This window comes from Phalacrocorax aristotelis, chromosome 4 (assembly GCF_949628215.1).
Source record: "Phalacrocorax aristotelis chromosome 4, bGulAri2.1, whole genome shotgun sequence".
Lineage (NCBI taxonomy): Eukaryota > Metazoa > Chordata > Aves > Suliformes > Phalacrocoracidae > Phalacrocorax > Phalacrocorax aristotelis.
In genome coordinates this window covers 1,897,088-1,918,235 of record NC_134279.1, presented here as the reverse complement: position 1 = coordinate 1,918,235, position 21,148 = coordinate 1,897,088, and the positions used below count along the sequence as shown (strand labels likewise).

The 21,148-nt window shown below is 46.9% G+C and overlaps 1 protein-coding gene across 10 annotated transcripts in view; it reads left to right on the top strand.

The window, feature by feature from the left end:
* Positions 1 to 20,336, top strand: part of SLC4A4 (solute carrier family 4 member 4) — a 228,342-nt gene extending 208,006 nt beyond the window's left edge. For 5 of the 10 annotated variants that reach the window (XM_075089980.1, XM_075089983.1, XM_075089979.1 and 2 more), the window contains exons 19-25: positions 2,461 to 2,639; positions 4,028 to 4,100; positions 8,060 to 8,128; positions 9,788 to 9,961; positions 12,501 to 12,662; positions 18,823 to 18,902; positions 20,157 to 20,336. In XM_075089980.1, coding sequence (XP_074946081.1) covers positions 2,461 to 2,639; positions 4,028 to 4,100; positions 8,060 to 8,128; positions 9,788 to 9,961; positions 12,501 to 12,662; positions 18,823 to 18,902; positions 20,157 to 20,262 — 843 coding nt within the window. In that variant the 3' untranslated portion in view covers positions 20,263 to 20,336. Of the gene's footprint in view, positions 1 to 2,460; positions 2,640 to 4,027; positions 4,101 to 5,814; positions 6,048 to 8,059; positions 8,129 to 9,787; positions 9,962 to 12,500; positions 12,663 to 16,761; positions 16,859 to 18,822; positions 18,903 to 20,156 lie in introns of those variants that run through there. The other 5 variants (XM_075089985.1, XM_075089984.1, XM_075089986.1 and 2 more) reach the window with 3 other exon arrangements.
* Positions 20,337 to 21,148: the final 812 nt, after the last annotated feature.

Below are 21,148 nucleotides of genomic sequence, written 5' to 3'. Positions count from 1 at the left end.
AGTGCTCTAACCCATGAGAGTAAAGACTCCCTCGAAACATGGGTGACACTGGGTCATTATTTAGATATCTGCTTCATCAGTTATATTGAGAGCTGTTGGAAATGTGAATGGAGCTTTTACTTGAAAAAGAGGAGGTTGTTTCAATTCACATGGTCACCGTGGACATTAAACAGCCGACATGTGATTTAAGATTGCCCTGAGCCTGACCTGGAGGAGAAAGTCAGAGTATCAGGGAATGGGAAAGGTTCGTGGTGTGCAGTGGTGAGTGCTGGCTGATGGTCTTATGGGGCTGGTTTTAAAAAAAACACCCTCAGAACATCCCTTTTTGCCATCTGGATCTGGGCAGATATATTCAATACTGTGCCCACATCTTCCTCAGGAGGAGGCTGATCATTGACATGGCCTCAGTTTCAGGTCTGTCTCCTGCACCTAACTAAGCAGACGTACCGTTTTCTTAATCACGGGAAGATTACACTCACTGTTCTTCCTCCATGAAGAAGAGGCCCCTGATCTCTTCAGCTTATAGGCACTGAATGTGGTTATGCTATCAGCACCGGGCGCACTTTTCTAGTAGCAAAGTATAAATGCTCCAGCAAAGTATTGTTTAATATAAGAAATATATTACCGCTTCTTTTATTATGGTTGTGAGCACATGCTTTTGTTTAATTGGGGGTTCTCGAGTCTGATCCTGTTGTCTGCCCCAAAAAACACCTCTGTGCAAAAAATCTACTGCAGGCCAAAGGAAGGATGGGGTTTTTTTTCTGCTAGTGGCTTGCTAAAGCATTGGCAGGGTGTCCCTGGGTGCCTGCCCCAGTGCTGCCGGCCAGCCAAGGTAAGCAGTGCCTGTATGAGGAGAACAACGAGCGCTTTTTAAGACGAGCGGGGTTGCTTTCCCTCCTGGGTCTTTTTGTTCTTTCCAATAAAATCAAATTGAACAGGATTTAAAAAAGGTTAACCTTCTCTAAAATAGCAAGCCTTAGAGCTTTGTCTACTGTTTTTCTGAAGATCCCTTTCTTTGGTGGCTCTTTTGTTTCTTCAGTTCTCTTGGCACTTGAGATTGGTGGATTTCCTGTGTTAGTTCATTAAAGGATTTAAAAAATAGAAGACTGTAGGCCTTTAAAAAGGAGAAAAGAATGAGGGCAGCTTTCTCCTTTCGATAGGGTATGAACCCGTCAGCTGTTACTGTTGCTTTCCCCAAGAGAGCCTAGGGTCGGGACTTGAGGGAGATGCCACGAGCACCAGGCACAATGAGCAGGGCCCAGAGCAGTTGCGAAGTCCCAACTGCGAGATGCCGCAGTTGATTCCTAACCTAAACGTAGGAGTTCAGATCGCTCTGAGACAGCAAATGGCAAATGTTACCTTTAGGCAGGCACCATATTTCTGTGCGATTGCTTTCAGGTAGGCTTCGTGATGTCATTACACTGGGATTTATTTTACAACAGCTGCTTAAAACTAAAATCAGGCTTTGGGCTAGTTTTGAAGGGTGGCTTGAGCATTTAAAGCTCTGTGCACATCCAAACTGTCACTTACCCAGAGGTGAGGTGACTTGGCGCACAAAGGTACCGATCTTGGCCTCCCACCGCGTCAAAAGAAGTCCTGTGCGCTCGCAGCAGAGCAGCAGGGCAAACGGCTCACGCCGTCGCAAGCCGCTCTCCTGCTTTGCAGGCGATCTTCCGTCCGCTCGCCCTCTCCAAACTCGCTTGCTGCCGTAACTGTCTCGTGCTGTGACAGCGGGCCGTCGTGTTCTTTGCACGCGCTGCAGGGAGGCAGCAGCGGGGTGGGATGGGGCTGGGCGTTGGGTTTCTTGTCTCTGCGTTACCTCAGTTAAAAAAGGGGAACACATCATTATAAAAATAGCACTTTTTAATGGGGTTTCGTTTTTGTTTTGTAAGACGCAATGCAGAGCTCCTTCAGAACACTATAAATGTATTATAACCAAGATATATATATATGTGCGTGTGTGTATATATAACAAAAAATAGAGAGATAGAGCTTGCTTATACTGTTTACAGGATAGGATGTGTATCTCGCCAAACATTTTTTGGTGAAGGTGGTGCTCCCTGATTGTCTTTAACTCATCGCCTGCTGTGTCAAGTACCTCTGTGAAGACCTATTTAACTGGTCACAGGGCTTGGCTTGTACCAACTCAGCCTCCAAGCACTTGGTCTTTTGCCAGACTGCTTGCAAGTCTGCTGCTCTCCTACCCTACGCTCTCCATGCATAACTATGTATGCTGTTGTTTCCAGAGCTGATTTCTCCATGGGAGGCAGGTAATTGATCCTTTAAGGAGCAATGTGTCCTACTCCGCTACTTCTTACGACAATTTCTGTTGGCCATAAGATGCTGGGGGGGGGGGAAATGCTGCTTGTTTGGTGTGCCTCTGCCCCCTGGGCCAGAGCCCCGCCTCTTCCATAGGAACTTAGAATAATTAAGCTGAAGGTTGTCTGTCTCCCTTCACAGAAAGGTGCTGGATATCATCTGGATTTGTTCTGGGTGGCCATTCTGATGATCATATGCTCCTTTATGGGTCTGCCCTGGTACGTTGCTGCTACTGTGATCTCCATTGCTCACATCGACAGCTTGAAGATGGAGACGGAAACTTCAGCCCCTGGAGAACAGCCCAAGTTTTTGGGAGTGAGGTATGTCAAACGAGAAAGGCCTTAATCGCCTTGTTAGCCTGCAAGGATGAGTTTGTACTATAAATGGTCTTGCTTCAGGCAGGACGCGTGCAGAGGTTCAGGGGGGAATAGCTGTTAGATTTGCTGTAAATCTTCAGATCAGCTGTGCTTCCTTACAGCTTGTTTTGTCCGCAGAGGATACATCCAGTTAGCAGTTTATCTGGCACAGCCCTTCACAAATAGTCTTTCTTGAAAAGGAAGAAAACTGTTGTGCTACGTGCGTGCCTGGAAACAGGGGAGAGCCTCTGCAAACGTGGGGGAGCAAAGGGAGGGAACTTCGCACCGGGGCTTAGACCATTTCTCACTCAGCTTTGGGCATGCACGTTGAAGTCACCCCAAAATACACAATGCTTTACGGAGCGAGCTCTGCTGCCCATGGGACACGGCAAAGTTGTCGTTAAGAGTTCCGTGCTGCTTTCTTTGTATTTCCAAGCCCACTGTGAGATTTAGCAGCCAATTTCTCTGGCAATTTCTTGCCCAAATCCCCGCGTAACTCCTCAAAAGTTTATTCGGCTCAGATCAGACGCATCACTTAAAGATCAGACGCAGTTTTACAGTGTTTGAGAAAGGAGGTGAATTTACTGCAGAGTTCCTTATCCATGGAAATCAGACAGGCATTCATTAGCAAACATAATGGTAAAAAATGTAAACCTGTCATGCCTAGAGCAATCAGCTCTACTCAATCAAGCAAATTTTTCTGTATTTGCTTGCCTTAATTAAGTGCTCTGAAGTGCTTTTCAATAGGCGCGCTTCTGGAAATCCCGTCACTTGTTTAGGCGGCTAAATAGAAATTTAATGGCCTACCTTTCAGTACCCTGAAATATTACTGGTGACAGTATTTCTGGACGTAGGGAGCGGCTGTGGGTGCCCATAAAGGTGCACGTTCAGCACCCCATAAACGCCTGGACCATTTACCCATCTGCTGGAGTACTATGACCAGGACTCAAAATATGCTACTAATCTAAGAGTGGAGATCTAATGATTTATTACCCGTTTGCATGCCATCAGTACTGACATGCAGAGAATTTGGATTGCTAGTTAACAGTTTGTAATGTTTCACACGTCAACACACCCCTCCTTACTCAGTAGCAGTACTCTGTTGATCCATAAACAGCGGAGGTAAGGCAGCATACAAACACTGCTCTGGTGTTGGAAAAAAGAGGCCTATGAGGCTTGGTTAAGATCAAGATACCCGTCTGACGGTGTTGACTTGTAACAGCCAGTCGGCTTTGAAAATGTGGCTGCGAGACCGAGTCGTCAGGCTTTGTGTTGGTTTTGAGTTCTCTGAGAGGGCGCAAAACCAGAGCGAAAGCTGAAGCCGTCCTGCTCACCCGGTGATTTTGTTTCAGGGAGCAGAGAGTCACTGGAGTCATCGTTTTCATTCTGACCGGGGTGTCTGTCTTCATGGCTCCCATCCTAAAGGTAAGGACGTCACCTTTCCTGCCTCCTTCTGCTCACACAGCCGAAGTAAGGCCACAGCAACCGTCAGGCTGTTTTTATGCTACTAAAAAAGCTCATCACTGAAGTGTCGAAAAGGAGATTGCTGAGAATTACTGATGCAGTTTTACCGTTCTCAGGAAGCTTAAATACAAACCTTTTGGAAGGAAAAAAAATAACGTTGTAGTGTGCTAGTTAGTAATAGTGGCAAAGTTCAGGGCTGGTGGTCTTGGGGGCTCTGATTTTTGCCATGTTAAGGTTTTTCTTCCATGTTTGCATGAAGTTAGGTTTCTGGGTTTTTTTGCACGCTGATACTTCTGCCGTGCCTGTGTTTTATGGAAAATACATTGCGGATAAAGCTTGAGAGCCTGCTGGTCGCATGACGGAAGGATGGTTGGCAGTGCAGTGGAGCTGCTGTGTGGAAGACACAGGCTAACAGATGGATATGTGGTTTAAAAAATACACTTGCATTTATTTGAGTGTGTGCGCGTCTTCACACATATACCTGAAGAAAATCTTAGTTTGGGGCTTACTCATAGGCTACGCGCTTGGCCCCCTGAGAGGAGCGTTTTTTGTTGAGAGAGAATATGGAGAACTGGTGGCAACGAGCAGAGCCTACAGGTGATGGTACTAGTCCGTGGGTTCGGTTTTAGCCAAAAATCTTAGGGAGCACTGCCACTGCCGTAGCAGAGCTGTACCCTGCCCGGGGCAGCTGCCAGGGCACACACCTCTGCAGCGCGAGGCTCCTGCAGCTTGCCCGGCTTCTTTTAAGAAAGCCACCACAGCAATCAGACTTGGTTTGTTTGAGTTTGTTTACAGCCTAACTCTTCTAGGCTGGCTTCTCCTAAAATAGTACATGCCTTATGGCTCAGAAGCGACGCCCAGCTCAGCAGTATGGAAAACATGTTTCTGGAGGAAGCGGCGCAATTAAATGTGATTTCTTAATCTGCTTTTTTTTTTTTTTTTTGTGAGTTTAGCCAAGGCTCTGGGCAGATGTGCTGCTAATGTACCATTTAATCTAGGTGGGGAGGTATTTTCCAAGGCCTGAAATTGGATGTAGCCACAGAGAAACAGATCCTTAGTGGATCATCAGAACGAAACTGGAAAACCTGCTTATCCATGTGTCATGGAAGATAGCACCTGCACAACAGTAGGTGTCAGCTGCAGGAGCCCGTCCCCATGGGTCCGCAGACCGATGGCGCGAGCAGAAGGTGTCAGGGCAGTACCATAGGTACTGAAACAGTGGCACCATGCATCCTAACTCTGCAACGGAGCAGACGGGTGTCTGGAGAAGAGTTTCTAGAGAAAGCAAAGAAGTTTTTGGTCATGAGGAGCTTGGAAGCCAGAGGGGCCGTGAGGCGCCGTTAGATGTGAGCCTGAAAGGGAGGAGGCAAGCAGAGAGCGATGATGCTGCCTGTGTATAGAGTGGAGAAAGTGGCTTTACAAAGTCAGTGTGTTCCTGTTCTTGATTTCTAAGGTTGTTTTTACAGCTAGCAAATGTTTGTGTCTTGGCAACAGTTTCCTCCTCTGCACAAACAGGCATTTCCGTGCCCTTAATTTAATGCCTGATTGTGATAATTCTGTTTGTTAGTTCATGTGACCTTTCCCTGCAAGATCGCTCTTCCTCTATTCCACTGGGGTCTATTATTTCCCCTGTTATTGCTTCATTCATTAATTATTCGCCTGTGCTTCCCCTAAGAACGCGTATGGGGAATATCCTCGCGGGAGGACGCCTGAGGATAAATCGGCACGCTCCTCGCCCACATGCCAGCAAGAAGTACCTGGCAGCGTTTCAGGACCTTTAACAAACTCTAGTGGCAGGGTCTCCTGCTCGAGAGAACTGCTTTGCTAAAAGCATTGCAGAACATTTAAGTCTTCTCATGCCAGCGGCAAATTGAACGCTAACGACCCCAAATTCAATAAAGCAGGCAATCCACAGAATAATCTCATCTTTGTCTTTTGTGGGTTTCGCAGTGTTTGTGCTGGTTTTGAACGTCACTGATGTTTCTGCTCAGTTATGGCAGATCTCCACAGAAACATCCTCGGCCCTGCTAGGAGAATGACATGCACTTTCCTATAAATACATTTTTAATTCTGTTGGCTAGCAGCAGGTTTGCTCGGCGTGCCTAAGCCAGCAACCCTGTAGTTAGCGAATACTTTGCCAAAAGAACATCATCTTCTGAAATGAAAGCGCCGCTTGCTACTCACAGGATAATGTAGTGAATTTGCACCTAGGGATGATTTACAGGATTAAGTATCGTGGAATGGTGAAATAATATTTGGACATTTTTCTTCTTTTTTTTGAAAAACAGAAAGAAATAGAAGGGGAGGGAAAGAGAACAATGTCATGAACTAGAAAGCTAAACTCTGAAAGGCTCCTACCCAACTTGCCGGAGGAGATATTATCTTGTCTTGTCTGATCCCTCAGATCCAGTGAGGGCTTTGAATCCCTTGGACACCCACAGCTATGTGAACCACATGCCGGCTCCCTGTCCCTTCCCACAGCAGTGCGCGGTGATGGCAGACCGTTGAACACAGGCTGTGGAAAAAACATTTGGCTTTTAATGTGAAATATCAACGCAGCTCACTCAAGGAAGCAAATAAATCCAACAGAAGGTTGAATTCGTAGTGAAGAAGCTCACAGGAGTTGATAGGGAATGAGGCTCAGGGGAAAGAAGGGAAAAATGTAGGCAGGGAAGCTTTGGTCTCGGGTGGCACGTGGCCTGATGGCTTTGGTGTTCATGTGCCCCAAGAGAAATGCAAGCATTTGGGATCGAGGCCTCCCGGGATATATGCATGGCACTATGTTTCTGATGCAGTAAATGATGAATAAAGTGGTGGGGAATATGATAAAACACTGAATAACTGCTGTGTTATTTGCCTCTCTACTGAGTTACACGCTCGGGTTGGGAGACACGTGTTCCTACAGCAGCAGTGCTGGCCGCAGCTTGCGTGGGAGCCTTGGCTGTGCTGCGGCTGCCGTTCAGTGGCAGCCGCTCGTCACTGCACGAAGGCTTTCCTTCGGCGACGGTGGCAGGGCTCTTTCCGTCCTTCTAGGGTTCAAATAAATCACACGAAGGCCGTTACTCAGCTCCTGCGTCGGGTGCGTGCCCAGGTATTCCCATTCATGTCCCGCCACGCTGGCTGTGCACAGTTTTGTTGTGGGGCCGAGGAGTGCTCCCCCTCCTTGGCAGCCGCACGGTGGCTTTTGCCGCTGAGCCAAGCACAAAGCTTGAGGTCGGAGGGATGGTTACTCGTTCTGGGGAGCGGGTGTGTTGTTACCGTGGAGGAATGGGCAGCGCTTAGCACTTGAGGGAGCAGAAATGGACGTTTAAAGGACGGTTCCTGGCAGTGAAGAAAGTAACTCACGGTCCTGTATTTGTGAATAGTTATGGATTAACGTGAGCGAAAGATGGAGCGGTCAGAGATTTGGTTCTCATGACTGTCATCACTGAGGTGGGACCCAAGAAGAGCCTTTCTGGGTGGATTTCCATGGCTTACTCAGCCGGACATGCCACAGGATCATGGTGCCTTTTCTTCTTCTCTACCTCTGCTCTAGTCTCACCGGAAACCCAAGAGGTGAAAAGCAGTTTGAAGCTTACTGAAACACGTTTACCCCACCTCTTCTTTAATTTAATGACTGACTGGCACTGGCTGGCTTCATTCCCTTCGGTTCCTGGGGAGACGTCCCAGTCCCAATGGAAGTGGGAGAGGGCAGGGCTGCTTCGGCCTCTGCCCTGCTCCTCAGCCCTCCAGTAATTACACAAATGTTCTTGCAGCTCTCAAAACACAGCAGGATTGCTCGCTTTATTACTCTGCATTGTCCACTCGCAGGTGCAATTTGAGTCGATCACAGGCTAGGAGTCATGTCCTCGCCGCGCGTTGACGGTGCGTTGTGTATGGGGAGGTTGTTCACTCCGTTTCTCCTGCTCTTTCCCCCGCAGTTCATTCCCATGCCTGTGCTCTACGGCGTCTTCCTCTACATGGGTGTCGCTTCCCTCAATGGCGTGCAGGTGAGTCCCTCCGGCCGGGAGCAGACTCGCCGCCGGGCCTTCTCCAGAAGACGGCAGTCATTAACCAAGGCGGGGTTTCTTTCACAACCCTCCGGCCTTTCCCTTCTCCTTCATCGCCTCCTTTTCCTTCCCAAGAAACCCAGGGAGGGCAGCAGCTGTTTACAAACATTGCCGCAGGCTGGCTGTCCTGCGATTGAGACCAAAGGGGAGCGAGCCGCTCAGCGGGAGAGCGGTCAAGTCGGGGCCCTGTCAGCAAGGGGGGGTGCTTTGTGAAGACCTGGGGTCCATCTTCCTTCCCTCAGCTCAGCGATGCTGAGGGCAGCGTACGCTTGCAGAGTACCCAGGCTCGCTCCCGGGACGGTTCGGGTCCTTTGCCGCAGCGTCTGTCGCAGGCTGAAGGAAAACAAGGGAGGATGATTTATGGCGGTGGCGTTATTCCGCAATGTTAACGAGTGGGAACATTGCTGTTTGCCGGGGAGGGGAAGCCAAGCCCCTTTCTTTGTCATTGAGGAAATATTACGTAAGGAGCCTTTCTCACAGCACAGTGTCTGTAATTGGCCCGAGGAAGCTGGAAGTGGTTTTGTTGCTTTCTGGCACCCTATTAATTGTGGCCTTTCTTTTTAGCGCTTGGTTGTGCTCTAACGGGAAAAGACAGCCTGTTCTGTGAGCACCATGAGAATTTCCTTGGGTATTCTTTGAAACAGCCCCGGCTTGCATTCACTGGTGTGAGATCAATCTGGTCTCAGCAGCAGGCAGCAAACCCGTGTTTGGGCTGGGGACAACGAGGGGATTGTAGTGTTCGCCCTGGGGTTGGTTCTCCTGGGGGAGATTTCCCCTGCTTCCCGGCCCAGGTGGTCAGGGGACTGGGCAGCTTGTTTTCCCCTGATCAAGGATGTTTTTCACTTGATGAGAAATCCTGATTTTAGTTTAACTCCAAGTCCATCCGGTCCAGCACAGGGCAAGGGACGCTGCCAGAAAAGCTGCCCGTCTTCCTCACCCTTCGGTTAGGTGCCTTTCTATTCTCCGGTAACGTGATGTCTGCCCTCACCTCTGTTGACCTCTGCTCCCAATTTATTCGGACAAAAAAAAAAGCCGCATTGTTTTTAAATGCTGCATGTCTTTCCTCGGCAGGAGCGGGCCAGGGGAGGGTGGCAGAAGTGACCCAGAGTTTGACACTGACTGTAGTTTGGGCATTCATTGGGTTTTCTCTGTTTTGTGGGTATTGAAGTGCTCCCTTCATGAGAAAATTCCCTGCGTCCACAGCTGCAGCACATCAGGCCCATTCTTTCGAAGCCAGCAGAGCAGTTTCCACCGACACCTTCATTCCTTGGTTTACACACTGATCGCCAGAGCACATGGAGGCCCAAGCCTTAAACTAAAGGCACCTCAAGGCCTTGCTTTGAGAGCTGCTTCACCTCTGTGTCTCTCTTTAGTTGCACCATATAGTGTAGACCCAAGACCTTCACTTGAGACAGCTGAGATATAACATGTTAAGCACAAGTCAGGGTAGAGTTGCTGTGCTGGGTTTTCTGCTGGGTTTCTTTCCTGGAAAGAAAGCAACTTGATTCAAGGTCACGCTTCATAGTGGAACAATGCTTTTGTATCCCTATTTTGTGTATCCTGGGTTTTGTTTAAATGTCCGTTTCTTTTCTTTTTCAGTTCATGGATCGTCTGAAGCTGCTCCTGATGCCTCTAAAACACCAGCCTGACTTTATCTACCTGCGCCACGTCCCGCTGCGCAGGGTCCATCTGTTCACCTTCCTGCAGGTGTTGTGCCTGGCCCTCCTCTGGATCCTCAAGTCGACCGTGGCTGCTATCATATTCCCTGTCATGGTAGGAGACGCTCTCCGTCACATCCCTCCCTTTGGCAGCCTGTGCCTTCCACGCGTGGTCATACCCTCCCATAAACGGGCAAATCCATCCTCTCCCTGTCAAATCCCTAGCTCGGGGCTCTGCCTCCGTTCATGGCACTCATGTAAGACTGCACGGGGTCAGTGTTGCGGTGGCTGCCTTTACATAAATCCTCTGGAGGAAAATGAGCCTGGAAAGTTAATTTTTTCCAGAAAGGTGTAGTTAGCCTTGACCGTTCCTGGCTGCCAAGGTTAGATTTGCCACGTTTTCTCCTTGAGCTGCACGAATGAATGAGAGGCGCGTAGTTTTCCTTTTTTTAGTCCACACTAATTACCATAGAGAAAACATCTCCCTTGCTTTTCAGTAGCACAAATTGACATAAACCAGGGGTGAGGCTTACTGCTGAGAGGTGTGCCAAATGGAGGGAAAGGGTGAGCTAAACCAAGAGCAAAAAAGAATGTCTTTTTCCTTGAACTTAAGTAAAAAGGCAATAATGTTGATTCAAGCGTTTCGCATGGAAGGATGATGCCTAAGTTTGTAGGATGCACGTCCTTTTCCTAATAATGCCTATCAGAGTCACATTAAACTTATTTTGGACGTTGAGAGATAAAATGTTCATCACACAGAACAACTGCTTCTTAAATATACACCGTGCAGTCACTCTGATAGAGTATTTCTACATCAAGGAAGGGGAACAGCGAAACAGCTTTCTGTGCATTTAGAGTATTACTAGAGCTATAAACATAAGTAGGCACTGACACCAAATAAAAACCGAACAAGTGTTAAGGGGAGTTCATATATACACTTTGCCTCAGGCATCGAAACCTATGGCCAGGGATCCTAAATGAGGGAGCACGGAGCAGATCCTTCTCCATCTCCACGCCTGACCTGTAGCTCAGCTGGAACAGCTAGGGGGAAGGTGGCCGTAGGGCCAAATGGATCGAGTGTGGGGCTGGTGGATCCAATGGGACCGTAGCTGCACACACAGAGATTGTGCCATGTCAAGACTCTGGCTTGGAGATGGGTCAGACTGCTGCAAAGTCAAAGCTTTATGAAACTCCGTTAAGAAATCTGGGCCCAATGTCACCTAGTTTCAGGTTTACGGACAAGTAAAGTTTCAGTTGTGGGTGCCGTTACGAGCTGCAGCGCTTATTTAAGGGAGAGGAGGAGAGAGCAGAAAACAGAACAAGGACAAGCATTTGTTCTCTGATGCTGTGGAAATGAGAAAAGAAAACATTATGCAAGTGAAAAAAAACCCTCCAAATGTTCTTGCTGGGACGCATGCTCATATGTAAAGGTGTTAAAAATCAGCAGTTCCCACTGATGCTCCGTTCCACTGCCTTTTCATGGCTGTGGTACTGCTGTTCAAAGCTGAATCAAAGATTTAGATGCTCTTACTCTTTGCGCATAATAAAGAGAATCTGACTGAACCCTTAGTCTGCTGAGGTTTATTATCATGGTGCAAACTCAGTGAAAGTACAGTCACAGCTTAGATGTAGTTGGATCTGATGGAAAAACTTTATTTGCTCTCAGAAACAAAAAGACTATAAATTCCGATTTGTGAAGATCCAGCTGATAGCCAAACCTCTGTTTATTTGATGGAAAAGCAGTTTTAATACAGAAGTAGTTCATAATGGGATAATCATGGGTGTCTACATGGCATCTTTCCACCCCCTGAGTCATTTCTCGCGTCTGTAATGGCGTCTTAAGTTACGCAAGTGGAGGCTTGAGATCCTTTCCTAGGAATTGTTTGTGCCATTGATCATCATCACTCGGAACAAACTCTTCATCTTAAAAGTAGTCTTCAGTTGTCAGGAATGGATTGTGTCTTTTCGTAGGCAAGTCGAGCTTTCGGTCTGTCGGTGTAGCCTTTGGCAAAGCGTACCTGTGATCTTGGTAGGCATCTGGTGGTGGTGTTAAACCCAGCGTTGATGTAAACACCGATTTCAGGCATGTCCCTTCTTTTCCTTCCTTGGTGCCTTTGATTGCAGTCCTGCCCAGAAAAAGCTTTTCCTCCAGTTTCATGCAGCCACAATCCTAGTAAGCTTCATTCCACAAACTCTGAGGGCACAGTTTGGCCCCTGTCTAATTTCTAAAGAGTTATTACATCTGGGGAAGTGGTGAGAAAAAAGTGAAGACAGTTACTCAGGCTGCCCCTGTGAACCTGCATATGTAGGCTGAATCCAAAAATAAATGAAAATACTAATTTTTTTCGTCTCTTTATTATTTTGCCTGATGCCTGTCAGTTGGATGTTAAAGATGACCTTTGTCTTTACAGGAGTATTAAGTGATTACATACTTTTTTTTTCTGTACGTTGCTCCTGTTTATTCGACGTGAAGCAGTCACAGTTCAGACTTACAAGACGGTAGAGGTATCCCAGGTGTTCACCTTGTTCTCTGTGTGTTCATTTAGAACCAGAATCAAACTGCGTGGGATTAAGAAGCAGCATCAAGAGGAAGGCACAGGGTGTTCCCAGTCAAAGGTAGAACATGACTGAGAAGTCCCTCTCTGTCTTTTCAGATCCTGGCACTTGTAGCAGTCAGAAAAGCCATGGACTACCTCTTCTCCCAGCATGACTTAAGCTTTCTTGACGACGTCATTCCAGAAAAGGACAAGAAGAAGAAAGAGGACGAGAAGAAGAAGAAGAAGAAGAAGGGCAGTGTGGACAGTGACAACGATGATGTAAGGAGCTTTCTGCTCTTGTCAATGTACTCATTTCTAGCTAGCTTACCCCGCGGGACGGTCCGTTCCCCTCCCCAGCTCCGGGGCCAGGGATTTCCCAGCCTCTTGCGAAGCCAGCCTGCTCAGTCTTTTGCTGCTGCAGCAAATCGGCCCCAAACAAAACTTTTCTGCATTGCCTTCCCTTTTCCAGACATCAGCAGCCTATGGTAGGTGGTACTTGCGTTGCCAAGAATGAAATCACACTTTCCCCAAGAGCACTAGACACCTGCCGAGGTGTCATGCCCTTTACTAGAATGCCTTTCATCACCCTGCCTTTCTCATCTCTCCCTCCTCTGCCTTTCGCCCCCATCGTCTCTTACATTTTAGGAGGAGAATGGTTTTCGCCAGCAGCTCTGTTACTTCTGAAAATATCCTGGGTTTCTTTTTTGATATTTTTTTAATTACTCACTTTAAAAGCACAGAAAGATGTGACCTGTCATGTTGCAGGAAAGACTGCTTTCTGTTGATAATACTTATGACCTAAATATTTTCAACACGTACATGCCCTTCTGCAGTATACTCTTTGGTCCTACCTCAGGTGGCAGCATGCCCTAAAATAGTGAAACGTAGCTGCTTATGTCATTACAAAGCGCGGTGACCTCACTAGACCAGATCCATGTGCCTTAGACTGTTGTGTTTTTTACTGTATATATAATAAGAAATGTAGTCCTTGTGCCTTTAAACATTCTCTGACCCAGGTCTAGCTTGAACTCAAATCCTACCAATTTATAGCGAAGTGCTAAACACACTGGCTATATAGCACATAGTATAGCAAGTGTGAACTGGCTTTGGAGGGCTGGCTGCCTCGGTCAGCATCACCTTTTGCAGTGTGAAAAGGGAGCTAGGCTTTAATAAGTTTAGGCTACACGGAGAGACCTAAGCACAGTGTCACTTGTTCTGCTCATGTAACCATCCAGGGTTCACAACGAAGGGCTTTTCCTATGATGGAGGCAGGGGTAAGATCACCTGAAGCTGGGGGAAAAAACCCAATATTTTGATAGAGCAGGAGAAATGAATGAGAAGGGGTCGCGCTCTGGGAGGAGGCAGGCATCAGGAAAAGTCAGCTGGCCCTTTCTCGAGCCCTGCTGCCCAGGTCTCTGACCTGCAGCCCCAGGTTTTGAACTGCAGCCTGGTGTGGCACGGCAGAGCGGCAGCCGCACCGGTTGCTGGTCCGCTTGCTCCCTGGCCTCCTGAGTTGATTTGAGCTGGGTAACAGCGACGTCCCCGAGAAGCAGCTGTGTCTGCCGGGAGGGCTTCTTGCAGCAAAGCCTGAAGGTGGCACCGCTGCCACCAAACCAGAGGGTCTCAGGTGCTGTGGGGTGGTTGTGCCTCACTGTGTGCTTGGAGGGTTTCTCTGGGTATCATCTGCATCCTTTCTGCGCTGAGCAGATCTACCAAATCAGCCATCCTTGTGTGTTTGGTAATGCATCTGGCATCCTCAAGAGGAAAATGGCAACTCCGGGAGTTCCCCCAGGCCATCCCGATGCCTGATGTTGCTCAAGGTTATGAGGACAGAAAAGGCAATCTCAGTTCTGGTGGAGGACAAGCTAGAACATGAGTTCTTTGTGTGAGAGCTATGTAACACCTCTGCAGGTCTGCATTAGAGGCAACACAGTCAGGCTATTCTGGTGAGAAAATATGCAAAGGCCTTTCTGTAAAGAACACATGCTGTCTAAAGTAGATCATGTATGCTGCAAGAGATGAAACTAGGGATTTCTTAGGTGAGGGTGCAGCATTGTAGGAGGTAGCCCGGATCCGTGGCTTATTACATCAAGCTGAATTCCACCTGGGAAGCTTGCTCTTATTTCAGATTCTGTCATTCCTCCAGTTCCTGGGAGGCCGAGGGCAAGGGTTTCCTTCAGCAGATAACTTTGTGCAAACGGAAATGAGAGAGAACGCCCAGCTGTACATAGCGAATAGTCAGCAAAGGTTTGACTCCGTCCCCTCCTCTCGACTGATTTGAGCCCAGCAGTGTTGTACCCTGAGCCATGGCTCCCGTATCTCTGATGTGTTTTAAGCGATCTCTTCTCTTCTCAGGCTTTTCATCAGTAACTGATCTAATGGGTAAGAGAAGTTATGCAAAATGTTGGTTCTTAACTCTTCTTGGGTTTTTTTCAGCGCTTGCTTCTACCAGCTTCCTGAATGTAAAGCACTTGGCATTATTAGTTTGATTGCTTTCACCCTTTCCCTTCCAGAAATACGCCCTCCCCCCCCAAAGTTAGTCAGTCCCGTGGGATTTGGCAGGCCATACACGGTCAGAGCTCAGCCAGGAGAGTTGCTGGGCGTTGCTGATGCAGTGGTGTTAGATGAACGAGTGCGGCAAAACCTGGCCTAGCGGGGACTGCTCCCAGCACCAGTTAGGACTCACCTGAAGTTCCCACTGGGGGTTTGCTAGCAATCGGGGATGGCGAAAAAGGAGCTGCAAAGAAAGTTTTTCAGTAATCTCACCGTTTTTCCCTCCAGCTTGTCTTTACCAAGTATGAACCAGTGCAACCAATCGCTGCATTTGCCTGATGAATACTCAAGTGCTTTGGTTTTCCCTCCGATTTTATGTCAAAAAATGCACGATCCAAAAAAAGCCAGACAGTTGTGGTTTGTTGTTTTTTATTTTTTTTTTTTTAAGATCTTGGGCTAGTATATTTAGTTCCAGAGTCAGAAGTGCTGTGTAATGGTCTCTTCTCCCCGTCAGGGCATTTTTTGTCAACTGCAGATACTTTCTCTGTGTCTCTGTTCATTTTAGATGGTGAGGTTTAAAGCAGGCCATAAGCGTCAGCATTGCCGTTCCACAGACCTCTTACATTTATTTATTAGCACTGAAAGGTGATACGTTGGAGAGGTTGCCCGGCTCTTACGCTCTGCTCACAGCATGGCCCCAAACGGGTGGGAATTTGGGGATGGCTTTATTGCCTCAGCGCTCTTCTGCAGAATCATCGTTATTTGAGCTATGCTTATCCCTCAGACTTGTAAAAACACTCCTGAGGAAACAGTTTGCTATTGGAGTGTGAAATACTGCACCGTATGTCAGTTATGTTAAAAAAAGAAATAATAATAATAAAAAAAAAAAATCAGGGAGAGCAATTCTCTTAGCTCTGTAATGTTGTCCTGCCCTCACTTGAAGGTCTCCTTCCCTCCCTCCACCCAGCGTTATGCTCGGAGCTGTGTCTAGTTCTTTCCAGGAACAAAGATGTGTTAACGTTCCTGGCAAATATCACCTCACTTCCTTTGCCAAGTTATGCAGTATCAGCCTTTCCTTGGTTATGAGAAGTTACTTTTAACTTAAAAAAAGCAAAATAAATCTGAGTACCTTCTACGAAGCGTAAGCAGGTGGATTATCGAAGCCAGTGGGGTGTAAATCCTGCTGGTACCCAGACGCCGGGGGACCATGTGCACGGCTTTTCTCTGCACTTGTGCCTCTTGTTGTCCGGTTCGCTGTTCCTCCCGGCTGGCCGGGAGTGCCGAGTTCTTACAGAGGCCCTGGGTTTGATCAGCGGTTTCACTGTAAATGGGGGTGTAACTGAGGCTGGGTTTGACTCGACTGAAATAAAAGGGGGAGTTGAGACAGTCCGGCTTAAGGAACCTCTGTCATATCGTGTCTGGCCCTTGTCCTCGTAGAGCAATTGGGAAGGGAAAAAGGGCTTTAACAGAAATCACAGCAGGATAAAACGTTTTGATGAGCTTTCACAGAAGCCGATGCCCTGCTATTTCTGCCTATGAATGCATTTTCCATCTGTGTTTCCTGCAGCCAACGCCAAGCTGAATTGGATGGTGTCCTATAAGCTGGTGGCAAAGGAGCTGGAGAGGTGGGGAAGGGGGATGATAACAATTACACAAGATTACTCTTTCAACCTGTTTTAATTCTGCAGTGCGAAGGAAGAGGGAAAGTGGGGTGCAGTGGGGAACCAGTGGAAACCAGCAGGCAGCTAAGCTGGACGATGCTTTTTTGGTTTTTCTTTTCCTCATTCCTACAGAAACTATATGAAGGATAATTTTAATTTGTGGGAGACGATAAAAGAGAGAGCAGTGAAAATATTCTAAGACCTTTTACACGTTTCTTTCACAGTCTGACTGCCCCTACTCAGAAAAAGTCCCAAGTATTAAAATACCAATGGACATCATGGAGCAGGAACCTTTCCTAAGTGATAGCAAACCTGCCGACAGTGAGTAGAACTAACCTCTTGCATGCCTGATTGACTCTACAAAAATATATATATTTAGAGTTATTTAAAAAAAAAAAACAAACAACCTTTCCTATTACTTGAGAAGTACTTTATCTTGTTCTTTTTTTTCTCTTTTTTAATTTCCAGGCCTCTGATTTATGACAGATTTTGGTTTTGTGAGCTTTTTTTTTTTTTCTTTGCTCGTTACAAAATTGATGTTGTTCCCTCTGGTGCCTCCAGCTTAAGCGCTTTTATCCGGCTACTAACGGGTCTCTTGGCCACTCACTCCCTCCTCCTCTCTTTTCTGACCTTTCCCATTTTGTGTTAACTCTGCTGATGGTTTGATTTATAGTTTTTCCTCTGAGCCTAGTGTTCTGGATTTGCAGCATGTCTAAACTGCATCGCTGTCCCGTTACTGTTTGTTTCCTTAGGTGCCAAGCAGTTGCAAAAATCAGCGCTTAAAAGAGTAATTAAGCGTGTCATTGATCCGCATTGCGCATTAAACTGACAAGGCAGTGCTCGGTTGACCGTTAATGTATTTCCCTTCTTAGGTGATTTGCTTTTGTGCTCTTCTGTTTCTTTTTGATTTCTTACCTTAATATCCCTAATTGATTACAGTGACCTTCATTTTCAGTCATTTTCCCCTTTCATGTTGTAGTCTTTTAAGTGAGGAATTGGGAGTAACAACTGACCTTAGCCTTTTTGCCTGTGTGCTGACTTTTGAAAATACTACGAGCATCGGGTGCCACCCGGAGATAAATGTGCTGTTTTGTCATGAGGCGGGAGGGGAGAAATACGAGCGATAGAAGTAGATAAGTACTGCTGCAAGGCTGGTGATTTCTAGGGGTAGGACCCCAAACCACAGACCTAAAGATCCTTAAACTATCATTTGAGTTTAAGAGCTGGTACCCAAGTCCCTCGCCTTCCCATGGCATTTAGATACCTTAGGCAATCCTAAGCATCGCTCTGTGGCTTTTAGATACAGGAACACCGAGGGGTTGGCGTCATACAACAAAGCCAAAGAGGAGGAGTCGTTTCCCTGACTATTTAGACATTCTCAGTGCTTTGCCAATAAGAAAAAGGGGCGACATCAGCCTCGGACAGCCGAACAGATCCTCCTCATTTTATTGTGATAATGTCCTGATGTGCTAAAACCAAATTGCATCGTAAATGTTGTCACACAGGATTTTATGATCAGATGCACCGTTTTCAACACCTTTAAAGCTGAAATAGTTACGGAAACGTTAATTCTACCGCAAACCTGTTTGTTGGAATGCCCTTTGAGCCAGCACAGGGTAAATCACCCGTGAATCAAGCGGTGTTTGGTTCGCGTATTTGTACATTTTTAGAATCCAGTAATTGATTTGCTGTTTTTTAATTCAAAATAACACACACCCCCACCCAAAAAAAAAAAATCAGGCCCTTGGACTACAAAAAGTGGCTGGAAGCCAGCAACACTGTGGTATTGTTCTTGAATGTAGCCGTGCTCTGCAATTCAAAGTATATTACTAATAATACTACTTAGGTTAGCTTTCCTTCAGCAATAGCAAGAATGGGATGATTGTTAACAGAGAGTGCACTTGCCCATGCTGAGTCGGGAAAGGAAAGCCAGTCCAGGCAGCAAGCCACCTATTTTCTCGCAAGGAGTTTGGGTGCGGCGGTGAGGAGCACGGGGTAACTAATGAGGTGTAGATAGAAGGTAAGTGTCAAGACCTAAAGGTGGTGAAAGCCTTGCGAAATAAGTCTTTTGGTCGTGTTGGCGGTTCAAGGGGTTTTTGTCTTGGAGGAGAGAGAGAGAAATTGAGTATTTTTATTTACAAGCTGTGAAGTTCATCCGGCAGGCAGTCAGCAGTAAAAAAGCATGGCCAAATAGATGGGAGTAGACTGGAGAAGCTGAGGCAGGGCTTGAGAAGCCGTCGGTGCTGCAGGCAATGACAAACAAGACTTTCTTCCCTCCCCAACAGGAGAAAAATCACCAACATTCCTTGAACGCCACACATCGTGCTGATACAATTCCTTTCCTTCGCTCACACGCCATGCCAAGGTAAGCACCCAAAAAACACGCTTCATAATGATTCCCTCAGAAGCATCTCGGCTACTCCTCAGTGTAACAAAAGTCAACGAGGGAAAGTTTCTGTCCCCCTGCAGGAAACTCTTATAAAGCACTTGGAGAAAATTCCCTCCGCAGGGTTGCAGCATCCCAGGGTGATGACCAACACGGCCTTCCCATGCTTGGGACGGGGAGTGGAGAGCCAGCGGGAGGCCTGGGGGCTCCGCCAGCCTTGGTCGGACCCCAGCTGCAGTACCGATGGCTGGCTTGGGGTCTAAACTAAGGAATATGCGGAGCAAGCGGGACGAGACTAGAAAACATGTCTACAAGGGGAAAGTTTAATTCACTGGGCTTTTAAAAAAATAGAGACAAATGGTGAGAGAAAATTGCTGCTATGCATTCCTTCAGTCACGTGACAGGATGTTGCGAAGAGGAAGTAATCTGTTTTCCCATGTCTGTGGTGGAAAACAGAGTAAATAATAACCTTAAATTGCAGCAAGGGAGAGTTAAGTAACAATTTCTCAGAGCTCAGCCGCGGCTCAGCCCCTCGGGGCCACCTTGGGCCTCCCAGTGCCAGGAGTCAGACCTAGACCAAGGCAGCAATAGTCCTCTGGGAGGTCAAAGAAGTATCTACCCTTCCAGGTGTTAGAGTGGGCGTGAAATTAATCTCAGCGGCTGTAACCAGGTCGTTTCAAAGGCAGTTTATGAGTGTTGCCACAGCTTGGTGTGAAGCACAAGTGCTGGATACTTGGAGGTTCTCAGTCAATGAAATCGGTGGGTTTACCTCCCGACGTGAGCAGTGTTTAGACCAACTCATTAAAATTACCTTATGTGATGGACAGGCCTTATCTTAAGACCAGCTGCCTATTACAGCTGCCTGTCAAGGTTATTTACTTGGTACTTATATGCTGCCAGTTTCAGAAAGCTGTATCATATGAAGAGCTAATGCAAGGAACCAATACTGGGAATGGGGCGCTTGAACCATTTCTAGATGTGACGCCAACTGTTGGGTTTCCCAGTAAGCCCCAGGATCTGCATTTTTCCCAGTTTACACCAGTTGCCCCTCTGTTTTGTTTGTAAAATGCTGGTTTTCTCGGGCAAGTTGTAGATGATTTTTTTTTTTTTTCAGGACGTGGTCACCGGGAAGCTGTGCTGGCAGAAGTCCTGAGCACGGCAGACCACGTTAAGAACGGCTGAGAAGGCCGGAGGTAGTCCCCACGCTTACCTTGTCTTTCTTTTTCTTCGCAGCCCTCCACGAACTCCAGTAAAAGTTGTGCCTCAAATTAGAATAGAACTTGAGCCTGAAGACAATGGTTATTTCTGGAGGAGCAAGGGAACAGAAACTACTTTGTAATTTGTCTGTCTGTTAAATCTTTTATGGAATTTATTTTGTCACTAGCCAAATATTAAAATGCTCTCCGCTCCCCACCTGCGTAGGTAAACGAGACATCCCGCGCTGCCCCGCCACCCTCGCCCCGCAGACCTCCTCTGATCCCTCCCCGCCCCGTTCTCCCACGCTGACCAAGACTCGTTTTGCCTTCTCTGTCGCCCCGACATGCGCGCATCTCTCATTTGCAAGCAGAGGGCGGAAGCGTTACGGGTATCGTGTACCTGTGGGAGATGTCAGAGGAACCGGCGTTACTGTAGTTGTGAATCGGTGTTTGTCTGTTTGTCGTCTGGCAGAACAGAACTGACCTCCAGGCTAATTCCAAGGCTTGCTTACACTGCTCGAAGATGCTGGAAAGTGCTGCTAATACTAACTCGCCCCTAAAGCCTGTACTTGTAGTTAACGCAGGAAGGAAAAGGAAAAGGTACTTCGCTCCCAGCACAGACAAACCATTGCCATCGTTGTAGCGTGTGTTTTGAAATGTCCCTTTCCTATGCAATTTTTTTTAAAGAAACACTTTAATGGACTTAATCCGTCAGGTACATTGAAGAGTGTTATTTTCCTAGATTACTTTGTTTAAATTATGGGGGCCTAACCTACGACTTTTTTTTTTTTTTGTCAATTTTTTTAACCTTTTTTTAATTACTGTAAAGAAAAATGAATTTTTCCTGCAGCAGGAAACATATAGTTATGAGTAGTTCTACCTCTTCTTTCTAGATGCCAGGCTTTCTGTAAAAAAAAAAAAAAAATGTATTGTACCATATACAATGTGATTTTTACAAAAAAAAAAAAAAAAAGAAAAAAAGAAAAAAAAAAAAAGAAAAAAGAAACCCAAACAAAACAAAACCACACC